This window comes from Phaethon aethereus (genome assembly GCF_964289735.1).
Source record: "Phaethon aethereus genome assembly, chromosome: 14".
Taxonomy (NCBI): Eukaryota; Metazoa; Chordata; class Aves; order Phaethontiformes; family Phaethontidae; genus Phaethon; species Phaethon aethereus.
In genome coordinates this window covers 1098104-1120541 of record NC_138590.1, presented here as the reverse complement: position 1 = coordinate 1120541, position 22438 = coordinate 1098104, and the positions used below count along the sequence as shown (strand labels likewise).

At 54.6% G+C, this 22438-nt stretch overlaps 2 protein-coding genes across 2 annotated transcripts; both read right to left on the bottom strand.

The window, feature by feature from the left end:
* Positions 1-4997: 4997 nt before the first annotated feature.
* On the bottom strand, positions 4998-7811 carry LOC309410041 (protocadherin alpha-6-like; the record flags this gene model as incomplete). Its single annotated transcript, XM_082006358.1, has 1 exon — positions 4998-7811. The coding sequence occupies exon 1, from the start codon at positions 7623-7625 to the stop codon at positions 4998-5000; it is 2628 nt and encodes an 875-aa protein (XP_081862484.1). The 5' UTR covers positions 7626-7811.
* Positions 7812-15940: 8129 nt separating this feature from the next.
* LOC309409828 (protocadherin alpha-8-like) lies at positions 15941-20404 on the bottom strand. The gene has a single exon (XM_082006060.1). The coding sequence runs from the start codon at positions 18735-18737 to the stop codon at positions 16116-16118; it is 2622 nt and encodes an 873-aa protein (XP_081862186.1). The 5' UTR covers positions 18738-20404; the 3' UTR covers positions 15941-16115.
* Positions 20405-22438: the final 2034 nt, after the last annotated feature.

Genomic DNA, 22438 nt, shown 5'->3' with positions numbered 1-22438 from the left:
CCACAGCTAAGCAGACATTCTCCAGTCCCACCCCATTGACACAAACCGTGTTCTACCCAGCATCTCCAGTGCCCTCAGTCAAGACTCTTCCCCGCTCAGAGTCACTCTCCTCATGACAGATGCCCAGGCCCTACTCGGTAGCACTCACAAGATCACTGCCAAAGCACTCAGACTTTAGCTGACCCCCAACAACATAGCCAGCTCTAAGCCCCCACTCTGCATGTGATCCAGGCCTTTGCACATCCTCATCTTCCTTCACGATCAGCACAAAGAACATATGAATGGACGCAAAGCCACACATATGGATGAATGCAAAGCTGCACAGCTCCTGGCAGGCTCTTCCCAGGTACGTGCACTTCACTCTAAATGCTTTGTGCATTTTCAGCAACACCAGCTAAAAACACCACAGAGATGCACGTTAGAGTTCTTAAGCATTCAGTGAATAGAGTTGTGACAGCTCTGATCCCACTCTGAACAGATTTTATTCTTCAACAGAACCACACCAAATGCTGAAAGCGTAAGCGCACTCACAATATGGACTGGGTGGGGAAAAAAGAGTTTGGCTGCTCTGCAGGGTTTGGCATGTACGTGCACCTAACCGAATGAGTAAACTGTGACAAGAGGACACACCATCTCTACTAAGGCCAAATGTGCAAGTGCAGCAGTCGAGGAAGCCGAGCCAGGCAGAGATTACACCCACCTCACCACAACGCCATAAAATCTTGCCTGAGGAGGAACAAGGAACCATTATGGCAACATCAACGGCTGTGGAAGCTGATATGGATGCCCACTACGCACAAGGACTGCAGACTGGAGAGCTATCCTCCCACAACACCTCTCCCAGTACAAGAGGGACATTTTCTGTTCATGAGACAACATTCAGCAGTCTGCATCTCATCTCCTCTTACCAACACTCCGTGGCCATCCTGACACATGCTTTCCTCTACGCATCCTCCATTCCCCACTCTACAACATGCATTCTCAAGACAAGGAGATCATTTCTCAGTCTTGTCTTCTTAAGACATGGCCCATGATCTTCTCAAGCATTTCCACTTCCCTCAGATAAGTCCTCCCACTGCTCAGTATCACCCTTCACATTAACTTCATATAAACACTCCGACCCAACTTGGTGTCATCTGCAAACTTGATCAGGGAGCACTCAATCCCCACGTCCGGATCATTGACAAACATATTAAACAGTACTGGTGCCAGTACTGAGCGCTGGAAAACAACACTTCTGGTCACCAACTGTGTTGAACTCCATTCACCACAACTCACCAGCCATCCAGCCAGTTTTTTATGTGGTGAACAGTACACCCATCCAAGCCATAAGCAGACAGTTTCTCTAGGAGAATGCTGTGGGAAATGGTGTCAAAGGCTTTCCTAAAGTCCAGGTAAACAACATCCACAGCCTTTCCCTCATTCACTAAGCGGGTCACCTTCTCATAGTAGGACATCAGCTTAGGGAAGCAGGACCTGTCTTTCATAAACCCATGATGTTCAGACAGCTCTAATGGCAATGGGCATTGATTTCATGCTATGAGAAAGCAATCGAAATGCTGGCAGGCACGGCAGTGTAATGGATGATATCTAATGTGTAATTTGGGGATGAGTTGGGTTTTTTTGGTTGAATAGGAAGTTTGCACGGATTCCTTAAGGTTGTCTCTGCTGATCCAAATATTAAAAGAACATCAAAACAGGCTAGTATATGTCATGACACTTCATGACTAGGAAGGCAGCAACAGCACAAGGGATGGTCTTTGGTCGGAGATACTATTGATTGTGGGCAGTTCAATAGCACACACTGTCTCAACATTGGGAAGGGCTCCAATTCCAGACACCTTGGAGCCTGGGAAAGGATCCTGGGCAGGAACACACTCTGCCCATCCTGCCTCATGCTTTCCTATGGGCAACCTCCATTCCCCACTCTGCAAAATGTATGCTCCAGAAAAGCGCAGCACCTACCATTCTTGTCCTACAACGTGGCCCACGGTCTTCCCAAGGATTTCCCATTACCTCAGACAAGTCTCCTCACATCAGGAAATGGCTAGGCCCTACTCAGTGCCACTGTCACATTCACATCTGTGACATGCCAGTTTCCTTTCCCATCTCAAGGCTCTATTCAACTTTTCCTTACCCTTCCCATCAGTGAGAGCACCATAAAAAACACACGGACGTATAATATACATGGTGTCAGCAGACATTCTGCTGCTGACCCGTCATGTCTGGCAGTGCTCCAGCTATCTCAGATGGAAATGCATCAGACCCAGGAGTAATGCTCTTTCTAAAGATGATGTCAGGACAGCTCTAAACAGCAATGGCATCAACTTCATGGTCTGAGAGAAGAACACACATTTTGACAAGCACACCACCGTAACGGATGATATCGACTGTGTAGGAGAATTTGATTTGGGTTTTGTTGGGAAGGGGTAGTGCTTTGGGTTTGGGGTTTCTTTTGTTTCTTTCTTCATTTTTCTGTTCAGAAAATAAGATGTCCAGCACTTTTGAAATAGTGTGGCTGGTGGTACAAACGTGGACAAAACATCAAAATAGCCTGGTGTATTTCATGCTACTTCTCTGGTCAGGCACACAAATCCACAGCCTGGGGGACAGGGGTGGAGGAAAAGAGAAAGAAAATCCCCCTTTCTAACACTTACCTGGGGTCACTCTCCTCTGCCGGAACACTTGATGCTACTAAGGATGCAACAAGATACCTGGAAAAAGAACTTAGGAAACGTCTGCAATGCCTTCCCTACTTCCTGAATGAATCTGGTGGTAGAAGCAAAATGGAGAATTTTTCTTTCCATGGGGAGAGAAATCCTTGAAGTCCCAAATCTCACCTTGCATCACACGTCACCTTACATGAGGTAGCAGCACCAGAACCTACTGGCCCTGGTGGGAGAATCTGAAAACCTCAAAAGACATTGTGGGCTTTCTAATACCACACACAAGCTCAAGATCAATAAGGCTTCCAACCCCAGACCCTTGGAATCTGGGAAAGGATCCTGCAGTAGAACACTCCATGGCCTCCCTGCCTCATGCTTTTCTCTAGGCATCCTCCATTCCCACTCTGGGACATGTCTTCTCAACACAAGCACATCATCTCCCACTCTTCTCATGACATGGCCCATGGCCTTTCCCAAGGATTTCCGTAGCCTGTCTACGATAGAACACCAGAGGTGGGCTACTGTGCAGGGTTTGGCACGTCTATGCAAATATCAGAACTTCATGTTGACAAGAGGACACACCATCTCTACCAGTGACAACTGTGCAAGTGCACAAGAAGGGGAAGTCATGCAACAAAGGTTATACCTTCCTCCTTACCTCCCCTTACAAATCCTGCCTCTGGAGGAACAAGGAACCATCATGGCAACATCAACAGCTGTGAAATCTGCTATGGATGCTGACCACTGCACAAGGACAGCATGTGGAAGCTCCACTCTCCCACAACAACAACTGTCCCCAAAAAAGCAGTGAAAATTTTGGACTACATCAGTCAGGCAGTGGCACAAGGGTTTGCATCTGGCGAGAAATATTCATAACCTCAAGAGAATCCCATTCCACTGTATGGAAACACAAGAAGAAAACAACATGGCACAAGGATATGCAGCACTTCTGGAGGTCCAGACATGATTCCAGGCAAGTAGCACAGTGTGCCCAACGTCTTCTCGAGGTTCTCTGCTGGAATCCTCTTTCCCATACCCTGGGAAACTGGATCTCCAGCTAAGCAGACATTCGCCAGTTCTCCACCAAAGACACAGTCCACATTCTACCCTGCATCTCCACCTTCTCAGGCAAGACTCCCCCCACGCTCAAAGTCATCCTCCCCATGGCAGATCCCTCCACGGGAAGTCATGCCCTTCTGTGACTCCTACTCTGTGACCTGTTCTCAAAACAGGCACATCATCTCCCATTACTGTCTTCTTATGACATGGCCCACGGTCTCCCCAAGGATTTCCACTTCCTGCAGACAAGTCCTCCCACTGCTCAACATCACCCTTCACATCAGGAGATGCCCAAGCCCTACTCACTGCCACTGACACATTCACCTCTTGGACATGCCACAGTCTTCTTTCCCACCTCTGGCTTGACTTCAGCTTTTGTAGACCCTTCCTAGCAGTGACAGTACCAGAATAAACATTCAGATGGTATGTGCATGCATATGCACATTGTGCAGCAGAGTCTCTACAGATGACCCTGAACGTTTTGCAAGCCTTCTAGCTATCTCAGAAGGACATGTGGCAGACCTGGGAGCAATATGCTTTCTAGAGGTGAGCTTGGGACAGCTCTAATGGCAATAACATTGATTTCATGTCATGAGAGAAAAACCCAACTGGTGTTGAGTGCTCCACTGTAACGGATGACATCAACTGTGTAGGAGAATTTTGTTTGGCTTTTGTTCTGGTCGGGTTTTTTTGCGTGCTTTTGTTTTGGTCATTTGTTTGCTTTTCCAAAAAGAGGATATTCAGGGCTTCTGTAAGCATGTGGCTGATGATCCAGATATTGGAAATTTCGGCAGGAACGAGAGAGCAAAACCTGGGGGGTGGTGGGAAACCGAAAATAAAAAGAAAATCCCCGTTTCTAACACCTACCTTGTCAGGTGACATTCTTCTGCCTGAACACTTTATTATACTGCCAACTACGGTTACATCATACTTGGAAAAAGAACATAGGAAAAGTCCATATTGCCTTCCCCGCTTTCACAATGACTCTCGTGCGCAAATAAAAAGAAAAATTACGGCACGAGTACAGAAAACCCTGACATCCAATTACGTCTTTTGCAGTAGAGAACCAAAGAGGAGGAACACAGAGTTTTCGACAAGAAACCACAGCAGATACCAGCCCAGTAAGCAGTCACAGCGGTACCAAGGCAGTAAATAGTGCCTGGGGGACCAGCACCAGCACGGCTCCGTGGGGCAACACCATTATTTCGTTCTCCCCCAAAGCAGGAGCCGGGGGGCGCCGCCAAGGACGCGAAGGCCGATGCAAAGGTGCCGTTAAGAGCCACAAGCGCCCGCCAAGCACCCACCGCCCTCAGGCCCCGGGGGATGAGCCCGCCTCCCACCAGCGCCCGCCCAGGGGCCGGGCGACAAGGGCGACAAGGGCGACAAGGGGCGAGGGGCGAGAAAGGGAGGGCCACTGACCGTGTCCAGGAGAGCGGGCGGCTCCGGCTGCGTCTCCTTCGCCGCGGGGCAGGGCGGCGGCGGGAAGTTGGGGCTGAAAACCATCAGGTCGCTCTTGCCCGCGCCCTCCGACACGCACAGGCTCCGGCTCTGGCGCTGCGAGTACGACCAGCTCCCCACTTCGCTGGCGCACACCAGCGTCGCCGGCCCGGGCCCCGACAGCACGCCCGCACGCGGCGCCCACCGCGACGCCCCGTACAGCACCACCGCCAGCAGGAACAGGCTCGACACCGCGCAGATGGCCACCACCAGCCACACGTTCGTCGTCGCCGACGCCGATGCCGCACCGCCCTCCGCGCCCGCCGCCGGACGCAGCCCCGCCCCCGACGACGACGGCGACGAGCCCGCGGCCGCCAGCGCCGCCTCGGCGCCCTCCACCAGCGACACGCTCAGCGTGGCCGTGGCCGAGCGCGCCGGCTCCCCGTGGTCCCGCACCACGATCACCAGCCTGTGCCGCGCGCCGTCCGCCTCCTCCAGCGCCCGCGCCGTGCTCACCTCGCCGCTGTACAGCCCCACGCGGAACGGGCCCTTCCCCCGCGGCTCCCACAGCTCGTAGCGCAGCCACGCGTTGTAGCCCGAGTCCGCGTCCACCGCGCGGATCTTCGCCACCACCTGCCCCGCCGGCGCCCCCCACGACGCCCACGCCCACAACGCCCCCGAGCCCGACGCCGACACCGCTCCCGACGCCGACGAGACCCCCGCCCCGGGCCCCGGCCCGCCGCCGGCGAGCGGCAGCAGCGCCGGCGCGTTGTCGTTCTCGTCCACCACGAACAGCTGCACCGTGGCGTTGCCGCACAGCGGCGGCTCCCCCGCGTCCACCGCCCGCACCTCGAACTGCAGCACCTGCAGCTCCTCGTAGTCCAAGGGCTGCAGCGCCCACAGACGCCCGCTCTCCGCGTCCACCGACACGTAGCTCGACGCCGCGCGCCACCCCCCGCCCGCCGCCGCCGACGACGCGCCCCCGACGCCGCCCTCCGCCACCGAGTAGCTCACGCGCCCGTTGCCCGCCTCGTCCGGGTCCCGCGCCCACAGCCGCGCCAGCTCCGCGCCCGCCGCGTTGTTCTCGCGCGCCAGCACCGTGTACACGGCCTGCGCGAACGCCGGCGCGTTGTCGTTCACGTCCGACACCGCCACCCGCACCCCGCGGCTGGCGCGCAGCGGCGGCGCCCCGCCGTCCTCCGCACGCACCTCCACCTCGTACTCCGGCACCCGCTCCCGGTCCAGCGCCTCCCGCAGCACCAGCGAGTACGAGCCCGCGAACGTCGCCACCAGCCCGAACGGCGCCGCCGGCCACACCGCGCACCGCACCCGCCCGTTCGCCCCCGAGTCCCGGTCCGACACGCTCAGCAGCGCCACCACCGTCCCCACCGCCGCGTCCTCCGGCACCGGCACCGACAGCGACGTCACCCACACCTCCGGCGCGTTGTCGTTCACGTCCAGCACCTCCACCACCACTTTGCAGTGACCCGACAGCGGCGGCGTCCCCTTATCTTTTGCCCTAACGTGCAGGTCGTAGAACGTAACTGTCTCAAAGTCCAGGGCGCTCGTCAGTCTGATCTCCCCGCTGTTCGCATCGATGCTGAATACGTCTGAGGCAAAAGGAGGTACGAAAGTATCAATTTCATAGATCACTTCTCCATATATTCCCAAGTCCGGATCCGTAGCGTTCACCCGCAACACCACCGTCCCCTCCGCAGCGCTCTCCGGCAGCTGCACTTTATACACCGACTGGTCGAACTGGGGCGCGTTGTCGTTCACATCCAGCACCGAGATCACCAGCTCCATCGTGCCCGTCAGCGACGGCCGGCCCCCGTCACTCGCCGTCACCACCAGCCGGTGCGCGGGTATCGTCTCGCGGTCTAGCAATTTTATCAGTACCAGAAAAAGGGATTCTCGGTATTCTTCACTCCGCTGTAAATCCAGACGGAAATGCTCGCTGGGGCCGAGTGTGTAGGAGAGCTGCGCGTTGGCTCCCACATCTGCATCCGACGCGCCCTCCAGCGGGAACCGAGACCCCGGCAGTGACGATTCCGCCAGGCTGAGGTTTTTGCGGGCGGCGGGGAAGCGCGGAGCGTTGTCGTTGATGTCGGTGACCTCCAGCTCCACGTGGAAGACGCGCAGCGGCCGCTCCACCAGCACCTCCAGGCGCAGGGCGCACGCCGCGCTCTTCCCGCACAGCTCCTCCCGGTCCAGCCGCGAGCTCACCACCAGCGCCCCGCTCGCCCCGCTCACCTCCACGCTCGCCCGCCGGCCCTGCGCCACCAGCCGCAGCCGCCGCGCCTCTGACGAGCCCGCCTCCAGGCCCAGGTCCTGCGCCAGGCGCCCCACCACCGTCCCGGCCTCGGCTTCCTCCGGCACCGAGTAGCGCACCTGCCCGCCGCACAGCGCCCAGGACGCCTGCAGCACCAGCACCCGCAACACGGGCCCCCAGCACACGCCCATCGCCCCCGCCGCCACCGCCGCCAGTGGCACCCGCCCGGGCCCCGCACGGCTCCCCGCCGCCGCCCGGACGCTCCGGCTCTCCTGCCCGCCCCGCGCCGCCCCCCCGCGCTCACAGCCGGGCTCTCCGCCGCACCGGGGCGGAGCCGCCTCGCCGCTCCGCCGCCGTTCCTGAGCCTGCAGCGACACCGTGTGCTGCTCCGCCGCCTCGCACGCTCCGCGCCGTCGCCCGCCACCCCGCACCCGCGCTGCGCATCGCCGCCGCCGCCGCCGCACCGGACTCCCCTTCTCCGCTTCCTTTCCCTCTCGCTTTGCCCTTAGAGCTCCTTCTTCGCTCGCCTACATTCCCTTCCTTTCCTCGCTCTTCCTCTCGCTTTCTTCCTTTCTCTTCCTTTCTCTTCCTTTCTCTCGGCAGTGCTCTCTTTTCCATCGGTTCTCTCTCTCGTCCTCTCTCCTTACGACTTTTCCTCGCCTCTTTCTCTTTTTTTCCTCCTCCTCTTTGTACTTCCTTCTGTTCCGCCTCCTTCTTCTTCAGTTACTTCTCCTTTCCGTTCTTGCCCTGACGGCCCCTACTCTTTACTCCCCTCTCCCTTCTCTTCGCACCCTCCGCTCGATATTAGCCCCGCTCGCAGCTCCCCAGTCGCCTCCGGCGCCGATCATCAAAGACGGAGCCATCAGCGCTAATCACGGGGCATCCGCGCCGGAGCGCGCGGTACTCCGACCAAGCCGGAGGCTCTTTGGGACCAACGGCGTCTAAAGGTTACGTCGGTGCATCCTGGTAATCTCCTCTGCGGTTTCTTCCTTTCTTTCTTTCTCCTCTTAGTCATCTTCCTTCCTTTGTTAATTGCTTCCTTGCTCACTCCTTCTTGTATCTTTCCTTCTTTTTATTCTTTCTCTTCCTCCCTCCTGCTTTCATTCCTCCTTCCTCTCCTTCCCCCCTTTCTCTGTACAGTGAAAGCGTCAGTGCATGCTAGTAAAATCGTGTATCGTTTCTTCCTTTCTTTCTCTTCTCTCTTTCTTTCTTTTGCATGCTTTGTTCTCTGCATTCTTCCTTTCCTTCCTTCCTTTCCTTTCCTTCCTTCCTTTCCTTCCTTCCTTCCCTCCCTCCTTCCTACCCTGCTTTCTCCTCCTCTTCCCTGCCCTGTTCCACCCCCCTTCTCTTCTTCTCTCTTTATCTCTGCTTTGTCTCATTAACCCACATATTTTCTACAATATTACATCACTCCCGTCGTGGAGCATGGAGAAGCCCCTTGGCAAGCGCTCTCATTCCTCTACCCTGCCACCTTCCATCTCTGCACATGAGGAACAACATTCCTGCTTTCCTCCAGTCTATGCGAGACTTCACCTCCCCATGCGAGACTTCACCTCCCGTACTGGAATAAGACCACACTCTTCAGCCCCCATCCTCTCAAGGAAAAGAATCCACTACCCTCTGAATCACAAGCCCAAGACCCACGTACTTTGACATCTGTGCAAAACGGCTCTAATGAGTCCAAACAACACTGGGGAGTCTTTCATTAAGGAACTCAAACCCATCACAGCCCAGTACACTGATCCTCCAAGAAGACTATAAAAGCACGGGGCAACCACAGCTCCTGAACACTCTTCATGTAACTTGATGAAGAGCTGTTCTTCTGGCCTCATTTTCCACCTGCACAATGAATGTCAAGGTCTTGTGTCTCCTTTCAGGCACGCATGCTCTGCCAGAACAACACCGCAAGAACCTCCATACCCAGGAGCACTAATCCCCACGGGATACCTCTCCTTCATTAGCATGATCCACCCATCAAAACCACAAAGGTAAAACCATGGCATTTTCACTGAGAACATCCCCTTGATGTCCAACACATCCACTCCGCAAAACGCAGTGGGGACCCTCCTCCAGCTTGCACACATTGTGTCTGGAAGCAGCAAGAATGGACTGAGAGCAGACAGTGGTGCTTTTCTGGTCCAATCATAGAATCAGAGAGTATCTCAAGTTGGAAGGGACCCAGAAGGATCATCAAGTCCAACTCCCAATACAGGTAACATTCGGTCGATCGAACATGAAGATACCACAACTAAACAGGTAAAAAGTACAGCTGTCTCAAACTCATGAGCAACTCACCTGTAGTATCACTGGTCACTTCTTCAGAAAAGAAACATTTTCAGGACAGGAGAACTGGTTTCAAGGGACATTTTCCCATAATGTTATCAGACATTTCTGGGGAACCTGGACAGGAAAAAATTACCTACATTCTGCAAAAGCCTTGAAATCACTGTGTGCAGTTCTCCCTTATCTACTTATATCACAGGGGAAGCAGGAGTGACACCTGACAGCTAAGGACATTCTCTCAATGTCAATCTCATCTCAGGACACTGGAAAAGCCATCCCTCACACTGATGGCCAACTGCCTGAAACTCTGCCACCCAGCAACTGCCAAAACTTCAGCAGTCTCATTTCATCCTGGGTCACCAATACATTGCCAATGTGAAAGAAGAAAAACCAAAAGGGTGAGAGTTTTTGGTAAGAGGAGAGCAGAAAACCAAAGGATCCTGTTCCTGTATCAAAAAGCAAGGTTTGCCAACATCTTGAATATAGAGAACACTTCTTCCCCTCCCTAGCAAGACTAAGAGCACAGAGGGAACCAAGGCACATTCAGAGAAGGCTGGCCAAATTTGATCAAAATTTGGAATAGCCTCAGTTTGACCTACACCATTCCCCATCAAAAGCAAGAGGTTAAAGGTGTGTATGGCAGATATCTTCTCAGCTGACAGGAATAGCACAGAGAACACTAAGATGCAAGCATATGCTTCTGGACATCCAGAGAGGATCCTGGGCAAGCAACCCTGTGTGACAGGCATTTTCCCAAGGTTTTCCATGGGAATCCTCTTTCACGTGCCCTCCAAAATCAGATCTGCAGCTAAGCAGACATTCTCCACTTCTTCACCAATGACACAGTCCATGTTTTACACAGCATCTCCATTTCCTCAGGGAGAACTCTTCCCCACTAAAAGTCACCCTCCCCATGACACATGCCCCAAGCCCTACTCCATGCCACTCAGAGGCTCACTGCCACAGTACCCAGACATCTCTCTGTCACAACAGCATGCCCCAGCAATAGAGTCCAAGCTGAGCATGACCCAGGCCTTTGTGCATCCTCACCTTCCCTGACGAATGGCACAAAGAACATATGGAGGGATGCAAAGCCACACAGTGTCTGGCAGACTCTTCCCTGCATGAAATTCACCCTGAATGTTTTGTGTCTTTTCAGCAATGTCAGATGGCAACACCCCAGAGCTCCATGTTAGAGTTCTTAAACATCCTGCAATTAGGGCTGTGACAGCTCTCATCACAGTCTGTACAGATCTTGTCTTTGGACAAAGGCAGACCAAATGCTGAAGCCAAAGAACACTCCCGATATCAACTGGATGGGAGAACTTGTACCATAGAAAACCAGAACTGTGCTGCTGTGAAAGATTTGGCATGAACATGCACATATCTGAGTTAAGCACAAAAATGGGACACACCATCTCTAGCAAGGCCAACAATGGAAGTGCATAGGTAGGCAAAATCAAGCACACAGAGATTATGCCCACCTCCTCAGCACAACCACTTACAAACTCTGCCTGAGGAAGAGCAAGGAACCACCATGGCAACATCAACTGATGTGGAAGCTACTATGGATGCCCACCACTGCACAAGGACAGCAGGTTGAAGTGCTACACTCTCACAACACCTTTCTCAAAACAAGCTGGAAATAGCTCATCAAACAACATTCAGCAGTCTGCATCTCATCTCCTCTTACCAACACTCTGTGGCCATCCTGATGCATGCTTTCCTCTACACATCCTCCATTCCCCACTCTGCAACATGCATTCTCAAGACAAGGAGATCATCTCCCAGTCTTGTCTTCTTAAAACATGGCCCATGCTCTTCCCAAGGATTTCCACTTCCCGCAGACAAGTCCTCCCACTGTTCAATGTCATTCTTCACATCAGGAGATGCCCCAGCCCTGCTCAGTGCCACTGCCACATTCACCACCATGAACATGCCACCGTTTCCTTTCAGTCCAGCTTTCAGAGACCCTTCCATCAATGAAAAGCACCATAGAGAAACATGCAGATGGTATCGTGTAAAAGCTGTCCAGCAGACCCTCTGCAGCTTATCCTTCATGTTTTGCAATGCTTCAGCAATCTCAGATGAAAAGCTTACATGCTTGGGAGCAATACTATTCCCAAAGATGATCACAGGGGCTTGAGACCATCAAGTCCAACCATTAAGCTAACACTGCCATGTCCACCACTAAACCGTGTCCCTAAGTCCCACATCTACACAACTTTTAAATACCTCTAGGGGTAGGGGCTCAACCACTTCCCTGGAGAGCCTGTTCCACAGAAAAGGAATCTTTCTGGTGAAGAAATTTTGCCTAATACCTAATCTAAACCTCTCCTGGCACAACTTGAGGTCAGTTCCTCTCATCCTATCACCTGCTACTTGGGAAAAGAGACCAGCATCCACCTTGCACAACCTCCTATCACATAGTTCTAGAGGTCTCCCCTCAGTCTCCTTTTCTCCACACCAAACAACCCCAGTTCCCTCAGCTGCTCCACATAAGTCTTCCTCTCTAGATTCTTCACCACCTTTGTGGCCCTTCTCTGCACATGCTACAGCATCTCAGTGTCTCTCTTGTAGCGAGGGACCCAAAACTGAACACCATATTTGATGTGCAGTCTCACCAGTGTCAAGTAGAGGGCATCAATCACCTCCCTAGTCCGGCTGGCCACATTATCTCTGATACAAGCCAGGATACTGTTTGCCTTCTTGGCCACCTTGGCACACTGCCGGCTCATGTTGAGTCAGCACTCGACCAACACGCCAAGGTCCTTTTCCTCTGGGCAGCTTTCCAGGCACTCCTCCCAAAGCCTGAGGTTGTTATGAGACAGGTGCAGGACCCGGCACTTAGCCTTGTTGAATCTCATAGAAATGGCCTCGGCCCAGCCATCCAGCCTGTCCAGATCCCTCTTGTAGAGCCTTCCTAGCCTCAAGCAGATCAACACTCCTGCACAACTTGGTGTCGTCTGCAAACTTAGCGGGGGGCACTCAGTCCCCATGTCCGGATCATTGATGAAGATATTAAACACAACTGGCCCCAGTACTGAACCCTGGAGAACGCCACTTGTGTCCGGCCAACTGCATTGAACTCCATTCACCACAACTCTGCATGCCCGGCCACCAGCCAGGTTTTTTACTTGCAAACAGTACAGCCGTCCAAGCCATGAGCAGACAGTTTCTCCAGGAGACTGCTGTGGGGAACAGTGTCAAAAGCTTTACTAAAGTCCAGGTAAACAACACCCACAGCCTTTCCCTCATCCTCGAAGCGGGTCACCTTCTCATAGAAGGACATCAGCTTCTGCTCCTACCAGGAAACAGGACCTGCCTTTCATAAATCCATGATGTTGGGACACCTCTAATGGCAATGGGCATTGATTTCATGCTGTAAGAAAGCAACCGAAATGCTGGCAAGCACGGCAGTGTAATGGATGGTATCTAATGTGTAGGACAATTTGGGGATGGGTTGGGATTTTTTGGTTGAAAAGGAGGTTTGCACGGATTCCTTAAGGTTTTCGATGGTGACGCAAATATTAAAAGAACATCAAAACACGCCAGTATATATCATGACATTTCACTTGCCAGGAATGCAGGCCACAGCCTGGGCAAAAGGGGGAGCAGGAAAAGACAATTCCCATTTCTAACACCTGCTTTGGGTCACACTCCTCTCCATGAACACTTTGTACTACCAACTACAGCAAAAACATCCTTGAAAAAAGAACATGGGATAAGTCCATATCGCCTTTCTGACTTTCATCATGACTCTGGTGACATAACCAAAATGGAGAAAATACACCACAGGGAGAGGAAACCCTGAAGTCCCAGTTCTCACCTTGCATCACATCTCTTCAGGGGAGAAGGCAGCAACAGCACAAGGGATGGTCTCTGGTGGGAGATAGGATTCACTGTGGGCATTTCAATACCACACACCATCTCAACATCAGGAAGGCCTCCAACTCCAGACACCTTTGGAGCCTGGGAAAGGATGCTGGGCAGGAACACATTCTGCCCATCCTGCCTCATGCTTTCCTATGGGCAACCTCCATTCCCCACCCTGCAAAATGTATGCTCCAGAAAAGTGGAGCACCTCCCATTCTTGTCCTCTAACATGGCCCATGGTCTTCCCAAGGATTTCCAATTCCCTCAGACAAGTCTCTTCACATCAGGAAATGTCTAGGCCCTACTCAGTGCCACTGTGACATGCCAGGTGTCCTTTCCCATCTCAAGGCTCTATTCAACTTTTGTTTACCCTTCCCATCAGTGAGAGCACCATAAAAAACACACGGACATATTATATACACGGTGTCAGCAGATATTTTGCTGCTGACCCCTCATGTCTGGCCGTGCTCCATCTACCTCAGATGCAAATGTACCAGACCTGGGAGCAATGCTCTTTCTAAAGATGATGTCAGGACAGGTCTGAATGGCAATGGAATTGACTTCATACTCTGAGAGAAAAACCCAAATGTTGACAAGGACACCACCGTAACGGATGATATTGACTGTGTAGGAAAAGTTGATTAGGGTTTTGTTGGGAAGGGGCAGTGCTTTGGTCTTGGGTTTTGTTTGTTGTTTGTTTGTTTCTCTGTTTTTTCTTTTCACAAAATAAGATGTCCAGCGCTTTTGAAACAGTGTGACTGGTGATACAAGCATTGAAAAAAATATCAAAACAGGATGGTGTATTTCATGCTATATCTCTGGCCATGCACGCAAATCCATAGCTTGGGGGCAGGTGTGGAGGAAAAGAGAAAGAAAAACCCCCTTTCTAACACTTACCTTGGGTCACTCTCCTCTGCCAGAACACTTGATGCTACTAAGGAGAGCAACAAGATACCTGGAAAAAGAACTTAGGAAAAGTCTGCAATGCCTTCCCTACTTCCTGAATGATTCTGGTGGTAGAAGCAAAATGGAGAATTTTTCTTTCCATGGGGAGAGAAACCCTTGAAGTCCCAAATCTCACCTTGCATCACATGTCACCTTACATGAGGTAGCAGCACCAGAACCTACTGGCCATGGTGAGAGAATCTGAAAACCTAAAAAGACGCTGTGGGCTTTCTAATACCACAGACAACCTCAAGATCAATAAGGCTTCCAACTCCAGACCCTTGGAACCTCGGAAAGGATTCTGCAGCAGAGCACTCTGTGGCCTCCCTGCCTCATGCTTTCCTCTAGGCATCCTCCATTCACCACTCAGGGACATATCTTCTCCACACAATCACATCATCTCCCACTATCCTCTTCTTATGACATGGCCCATGGCCTTTCCCAAGGATTTCCGCAGCGTTTCTACGATGGAACACCAGAGCTGGGCTGCTGTGCAGGGTTTGGTTTTATGCATATATAAGAATGGTTCATGTTGACAAGAGGACACACAATCTCTAGCAGTGCCACCTGTGCAAGTGCACAAGTAGGGCAAATCAAGCACCCAAAGGTTATACCTTCCTCCTTACCTCCCCTTACAAATCCTGCCCAAGGAAGAGCAAGCAACCGTCATGGCAACATCAACCGCTGTGGAAGATGCTGTGGATGCCCACCACTGCACAAGGACAGCAGGTGGAAGCGCTACCCTCCCACAACAATTTTCCCAAAAAAAGCAGTGAAAACGTTGGCCTATATCAGTCAGGAAGCAGCACAATGACCTGGGTCTGGTGAGAGATATTCAGAACCTCAAAAGAATCCCATTCCACTGCATGGATACACAAGAAGAGAACAACATGGCACAAGGATATGCAGCACTTCTGGAGGTCCAGACACAATTCCTGGCAAGCAGCACCGTATGCCCAACCTCTTCTTGAGGTTCTCTGCTGGCATCCTCTTTCCCATGCCGTGGGAAACGGGATCTCCAGCTAAGCAGAGATTCTCCAGTTCTGCCCCAAGGATACAGTCAACATTCTGCCCTGCACCTCCATTTCCTCCAATGACTCTGGTGGGCAAGTAAAAATGGAGAAATTACAGCACGGGTACAGAAAACCCTGACGTCCCAAACGTCACCTTGTATCACGTCACTGGCAGAGGAGGAAGAAAGTGGAGGAATGCAGTGTTTTCGACGAGAAGCCACAGCTGATACCAGCACGGGCAGCAGTCACAACGGTACTAAGGCAGTAAATAGTGCCGGGGGGAACGGGACCAGCACGGCCCACTGACTTGCGCTCCTTCAGCAAGCTCAGCTCGAAATGCTACACACCACGAAGCAAGAGCTGCTCTAAAGCCGATGCCGTGGCCCGTCTCATCGCAATCGGCAGCGATTTTATTCCACGGCACAACAACCCGCAGCCGGAACAGCAAACCTCAGCTGCGGACGGACACTGCTACTCCGTGGGGCAACACCGTTATTTCGTTCTCCCCCAAAGCAGGAGCCGGGGGGCGCCGCCAAGGACGCGAAGGCCGATGCAAAGGTGCCGTTAAGAGCCATAAGCGCCCGCCAAGCACCCACCGCCCTCAGGCCCCGGGGGATGAGCCCGCCTCCCACCAGCCCCCACCCAGGGGCCGGGCGACAAGGGCGACAAGGGCGACAAGGGGCGAGGGGCGAGAAAGGGAGGGCCACTGACCGTGTCCAGGAGAGCGGGCGGCTCCGGCTGCGTCTCCTTCGCCGCGGGGCAGGGCGGCGGCGGGAAGTTGGGGCTGAAAACCATCAGGTCGCTCTTGCCCGCGCCCTCCGACACGCACAGGCTCCGGCTCTGGCGCTGCGAGTACGACCAGCTCCCCACTTCGCTGGCGCACACCAGCGTCGCCGGCCCGGGCCCCGACAGCACGCCCGCACGCGGCGCCCACCGCGACGCCCCGTACAGCACCACCGCCAGCAGGAACAGGCTCGACACCGCGCAGATGGCCACCACCAGCCACACGTTCGTCGTCGCCGACGCCGATGCCGCACCGCCCTCCGCGCCCGCCGCCGGACGCAGCCCCGCCCCCGACGACGACGAGCCCGCGGCCGCCAGCGCCGCCTCGGCGCCCTCCACCAGCGACACGCTCAGCGTGGCCGTGGCCGAGCGCGCCGGCTCCCCGTGGTCCCGCACCACGATCACCAGCCTGTGCCGCGCGCCGTCCGCCTCCTCCAGCGCCCGCGCCGTGCTCACCTCGCCGCTGTACAGCCCCACGCGGAACGGGCCCTTCCCCCGCGGCTCCCACAGCTCGTAGCGCAGCCACGCGTTGTAGCCCGAGTCCGCGTCCACCGCGCGGATCTTCGCCACCACCTGCCCCGCCGGCGCCCCCCACGACGCCCACGCCCACAACGCCCCCGAGCCCGACGCCGACACCGCTCCCGACGCCGACGAGACCCCCGCCCCGGGCCCCGGCCCGCCGCCGGCGAGCGGCAGCAGCGCCGGCGCGTTGTCGTTCTCGTCCACCACGAACAGCTGCACCGTGGCGTTGCCGCACAGCGGCGGCTCCCCCGCGTCCACCGCCCGCACCTCGAACTGCAGCACCTGCAGCTCCTCGTAGTCCAAGGGCTGCAGCGCCCACAGACGCCCGCTCTCCGCGTCCACCGACACGTAGCTCGACGCCGCGCGCCACCCCCCGCCCGCCGACGACGACGACGCGCCCCCGACGCCGCCCTCCGCCACCGAGTAGCTCACGCGCCCGTTGCCCGCCTCGTCCGGGTCCCGCGCCCACAGCCGCGCCAGCTCCGCGCCCGCCGCGTTGTTCTCGCGCGCCAGCACCGTGTACACGGCCTGCGCGAACGCCGGCGCGTTGTCGTTCACGTCCGACACCGGCACCCGCACCCCGCGGCTGGCGCGCAGCGGCGGCGCCCCGCCGTCCTCCGCACGCACCTCCACCTCGTACTCCGGCACCCGCTCCCGGTCCAGCGCCTCCCGCAGCACCAGCGAGTACGAGCCCGCGAACGTCGCCACCAGCCCGAACGGCGCCGCCGGCCACACCGCGCACCGCACCCGCCCGTTCGCCCCCGAGTCCCGGTCCGACACGCTCAGCAGCGCCACCACCGTCCCCACCGCCGCGTCCTCCGGCACCGGCACCGACAGCGACGTCACCCACACCTCCGGCGCGTTGTCGTTCACGTCCAGCACCGCCAGCTCCACGCTGCAGTGACTCGACAACGGAGGGGACCCCTTGTCTCTCGCTTCTATACGAAAATCAAATATGCTGACTTCTTCAAAGTCCAAGGCGCCCGTGAGTCGCACCTCCCCCGTCTTCGGATTGACGATAATCACATCTCTTCCACTCAGGGGAATGAAGTTGCTAGCGCTATATGTCACCTCACTGTTACTTCCCTCGTCCGGATCCGTGGCGTTCACCCGTGCCACCAGCGTCCCCTCTGCAGCGCTCTCCAGCAGCTGCACTTTATACACCGACTGGTTGAACTGGGGCACGTTGTCGTTTGCGTCCAGCACCGAGATCACCAGCTCCAATGTCCCCGTCAGCGACGGCCGGCCCCTGTCACTCGCCGTCAACACCAGCCGGTGCTCGGGCATCGTCTCCCGGTCCAGAGGTTTCGCTAAAACAAGATCGGGTAAATTATTTCGCTCATTAGATTTCTGTAAATCCAGAGAGAAGTACTCGCTGGTGCTGAGTGTGTAGGAGAGCTGCGCGTTGGCTCCCACATCTGCATCCGACGCGCCCTCCAGCGGGAACCGAGACCCTGCAGGGGAGTTCTCCGATAAACTGAGGTTTTTGCGGGCGGCGGGGAAGCGCGGGGCGTTGTCGTTGATGTCGGTGACCTCCAGCTCCACGTGGAAGACGCGCAGCGGCCGCTCCACCAGCACCTCCAGGCGCAGGGCGCACGCCGCGCTCTTCCCGCACAGCTCCTCCCGGTCCAGCCGCGAGCTCACCACCAGCGCCCCGCTCGCCCCGCTCACCTCCACGCTCGCCCGCCGGCCCTGCGCCACCAGCCGCAGCCGCCGCGCCTCCGACGAGCCCGCCTCCAGGCCCAGGTCCTGCGCCAGGCGCCCCACCACCGTCCCGGCCTCGGCTTCCTCCGGCACCGAGTAGCGCACCTGCCCGCCGCACAGCGCCCAGGACGCCTGCAGCACCAGCACCCGCAACACGGGCCCCCAGCACACGCCCATCGCCCCCGCCGCCGCCGCCGCCGCCAGTGGCACCCGCCCGGACGCTCCGGCTCTCCTGCCCGCCCCGCGCCGCCCCCCCGCGCTCACAGCCGGGCTCTCCGCCGCACCGGGGCGGAGCCGCCTCGCCGCTCCGCCGCCGTTCCTGAGCCTGCAGCGACACCGTGTGCTGCTCCGCCGCCTCGCACGCTCCGCGCCGTCGCCCGCCACCCCGCACCCGCGCTGCGCATCTCCGCCGCCGCCGCACCGGACTCCCCTTCTCCGCTTCCTTTTCCTCTCGCTTTGCCCTTAGAGCGCCTTCTTCGCTCGCCTACATTCCCTTCGTTTCCTCGCTCTTCCTCTCGCTTTCTTCCTTTCTCTTCCTTTCTCCCGGCAGTGCGCTCTTTTCCATCGGTTCTCTCTCTCGCCCTTTCTCCTTACAACTTTCCCCCGCCTCTTTCTCTTTTTTCTTCCTCCTCTTTGTACTTCCTTCTGTTCCGCCTCCTTCTTCAGTTACTTCTCCTTTCCGTTCTTGCCCTGACGGCCACTACTCTTTACTCCCCTCTCCCTTCCCTTCCCACCCTTCGCTCGTCTTCAGCCCCGCTCGCAGCTCCCCAGTCGCCTCCGGCGCCGCGGCGGCGATCAAAGACGGAGCCATCAGCGCTAATTACGGCGCGTCAGCGCTAATTACGGGGCATCCGCGCCGGAGCGCGCGGTACTCTGACCAAGCCGGAGGCTCATGGGGACCAACTCCGTTCACCGCCGAGAGGTAACGTCGGTGCCTCCTGCTAATCTCCTTTAAGGTTTCTTCCTTTCTTTGTCTTGTTTCTTTTCTTTCTTTTTTCCTTTTATCTCTTTCCTCCCTTCTTTCCCTCTTTCTGTCCTTCTTTCCTTCCTTCCCTCTTTCTTTCTTTTTCTTACTTTCTTTCTTTAATTCATTTTATTTGCATAAAGTCCTTCTTTTCCTTTTCCTCCCTTCTTCATTTCTTTCTGCTCTTCTTTTGTTCTCGCCATTTTTTCTCTTTCTCTTCGCTTTCCTTGTTCTCTTTCCTCATGTCTTCTGTTCCCTGTCCTGCCTTTCACTGTCTTCCACTTCTGTTTCCATCTTTTTTTCTTTCCTTTACCTAAAAGTTTTCCAAATGACTACACCAGGCTCACAATGAAGCATGGACATGCCCTTTGGCAAAGACTTCTCATTCCTCTTCCTCACTGCTCTTCCTCAACCCTTCCAGAGGGTCCCTGAGTACGGAGCATGCTGACTTCCTCAACTTCAATCAGCGTGTCTACATAATGCTGGTGCATGCTGGTCATTGCCTCAATCATCTCTTCCTTCCTTCTTTCTTCCTTATTTGCTTATTTCATACTTGCCAAGGGTCCCTCCTTTCTTTTTTTCTTTTGCACACCTTTTCTCTTTTTATCCTTCCTTTCTCTCTTCCTTTCTCTTTCTTGACTCACCATGTCCTAGCGTTGCCTCCCCTTCTCTTCTGCTTCCACACTTGTCTCTTCCATCCTAGAGTTCCTTTGCCAAAATGTTTTTAAAAGGTCACCACCATCTTGCCAGGAAGCACGGACATGCCCTTTGCAAGAAAGCTCATTCCTCTTCCCCACCACCTCCCATCCGTCTGGACACAGAACAATCTTACTGCTGTCCACCAAAGCATGCCCCTCCAACATCTCCTTCCTCCATTCAACTCAAGGACCCAACAAATAACAGAGCAAGGCAAACCACAGCAAAGAACAGCTCTGCTACAACACAACAGAATCCACCACCTCCTCAGACACAAACCCAAACCCCAGGTACTTGGACATCTGTGCAAATAGGCTTCAGAGAGTCCAAATAACACAGTGGAGTCTCTCATTCAGGAACTCAAACCCACCTCAGCTCAGCACGACAATCCTCCAAGAATGCTGAAACAGAACGGAGCAATCACAGCTCTCGAGCACTCTTCATGTATCTCGATGAAGAGCTGTTCTTCTGGCCTCAATTTCCACCTGCACAATGTATGGAAAGCTCTTGCTTTCCCTCAGAGGCAGGGGTTGCACTGCCAGAACAACACAGAAAGAAACTCCGTACCCAGGTGCACTAGTCACCCCCTCTCCTTCATCACCATGAGCCACCCATCACACAGCCAAACAAAAGCCACAAAGCTAACAGCACAGCATTTTCACCAAGAATAGCCCCTCCAAACCCAACACTTCCATTCAGAGAAATGCATTGGGGTTCCTCCTCCATCTGTGCTTGCTGCCACCAGCTCACACTCTGCCTGGAAGCACCAGGAAAGGAATGACAGCAGGCAGTCATGCTTTGCTACTCCACACCTACAGCCATTATAATCCAGGCACTATTGGGTCGATCCAACATGGAGATACCACGACTGAACAGGAACAAAATTTTATCTGTCTCTCAAACACATCTTCTTTAGCTGTCATTGACTTACTTGCAGCATCACTGCTTGCTTTTTCAGAAAAAGGAACATTTCCAGGGCAGAAGAATTGGTTTCAAGGGACATTTTCTCTTAATGTTATCATGGATTTCTGGGGAACCTGTGTAGAAAAAAATTACTCACGTTCTGCAAAAACTCAAAATCGCTGGACAGTGCGCAGTGCTCCCTTATGCACTTTTAACCACAGGGGAAGCACAAGGATGACCTGAAAGCTAAGGACATTCTCTCAATGCCAACCTCAGCTCAGGAGAGTGGAAAAGCCATCCCACACACCAATGGCAAAATGCTCTTAGCTCTGCAACCAGACAGCTGACAAATTTCCACCAGCTGCATATCATCCACTCCCAAAAACACACTGCCAATGCAAGAAAAGGAAAAAGTGAAAGAGTGGGAGTTTTTGCTGAGAGCAGAAAAGCAAAGGATCTCACCCCACTGCACTGAAATGCTAGCTTTTTCATCATCTTGAGTAGGAAGAGCACTTCTTCCCCTGCCTAGCAAGGGAGATGAGCAGAGAGAAGGACCGAGGAGACCTTCACAGAAGGCAGACAAAGTGATCCCAATTTCAAAAACCTTCTGTTTGATCAACAATGTACCACATTCAGGAGCAAAGGATTAAAGAAGCCCACGCCAGATGTCTTCACATCTCACAGGAAGACCACGGAGGAAAGCAGGGTGCAAGGATATGCAGAACTTCTGGAGGTCCTGAGAGGATCCCAGGCAAGCCACCCTGTGCACCGGGTCCTTCTCAAGCACTTCTACTGGCATCCTCTATGACACACCACGAGAAATGGTATCTCCAGCTAAGCGGACGTTCTCCAGTCCTTCCCCAATGACACAGACCGTGTTCTACCCAGCATCTCCATTTCCATCAGGTAAGACTCTTTCCTGATCAAAGTCACTCTCCCCATGACAGATGCCCAGGCCTTACTCCATGCCACTCAGAGCATCACTGCCACAATGCCCAGACATTGCTTCACCACAGTAACATGCTCCAGCTCTAAACCCCACTCTGAGCATGACCCAGGCCTTTGCACATCCTTACCTTCCCTCACAATCAGCACAAAGAACATATGGATGGGTGCAAAGCCACATGGTGTCTCGCAGACTCTTCCCAGGTGCATGAACTTCACCCTGATTGCTTTGTGACACAGTAGAGTTCTTAAAAATTCTGTGGTTAGACCTTTGACAGCTCTGATCCCAGTCCACATGGATTTTATTCTTCAAGAGAACACCACCAAATACCGAAACGCAAGCACACTCACAATATCAACTGTGTGGAAG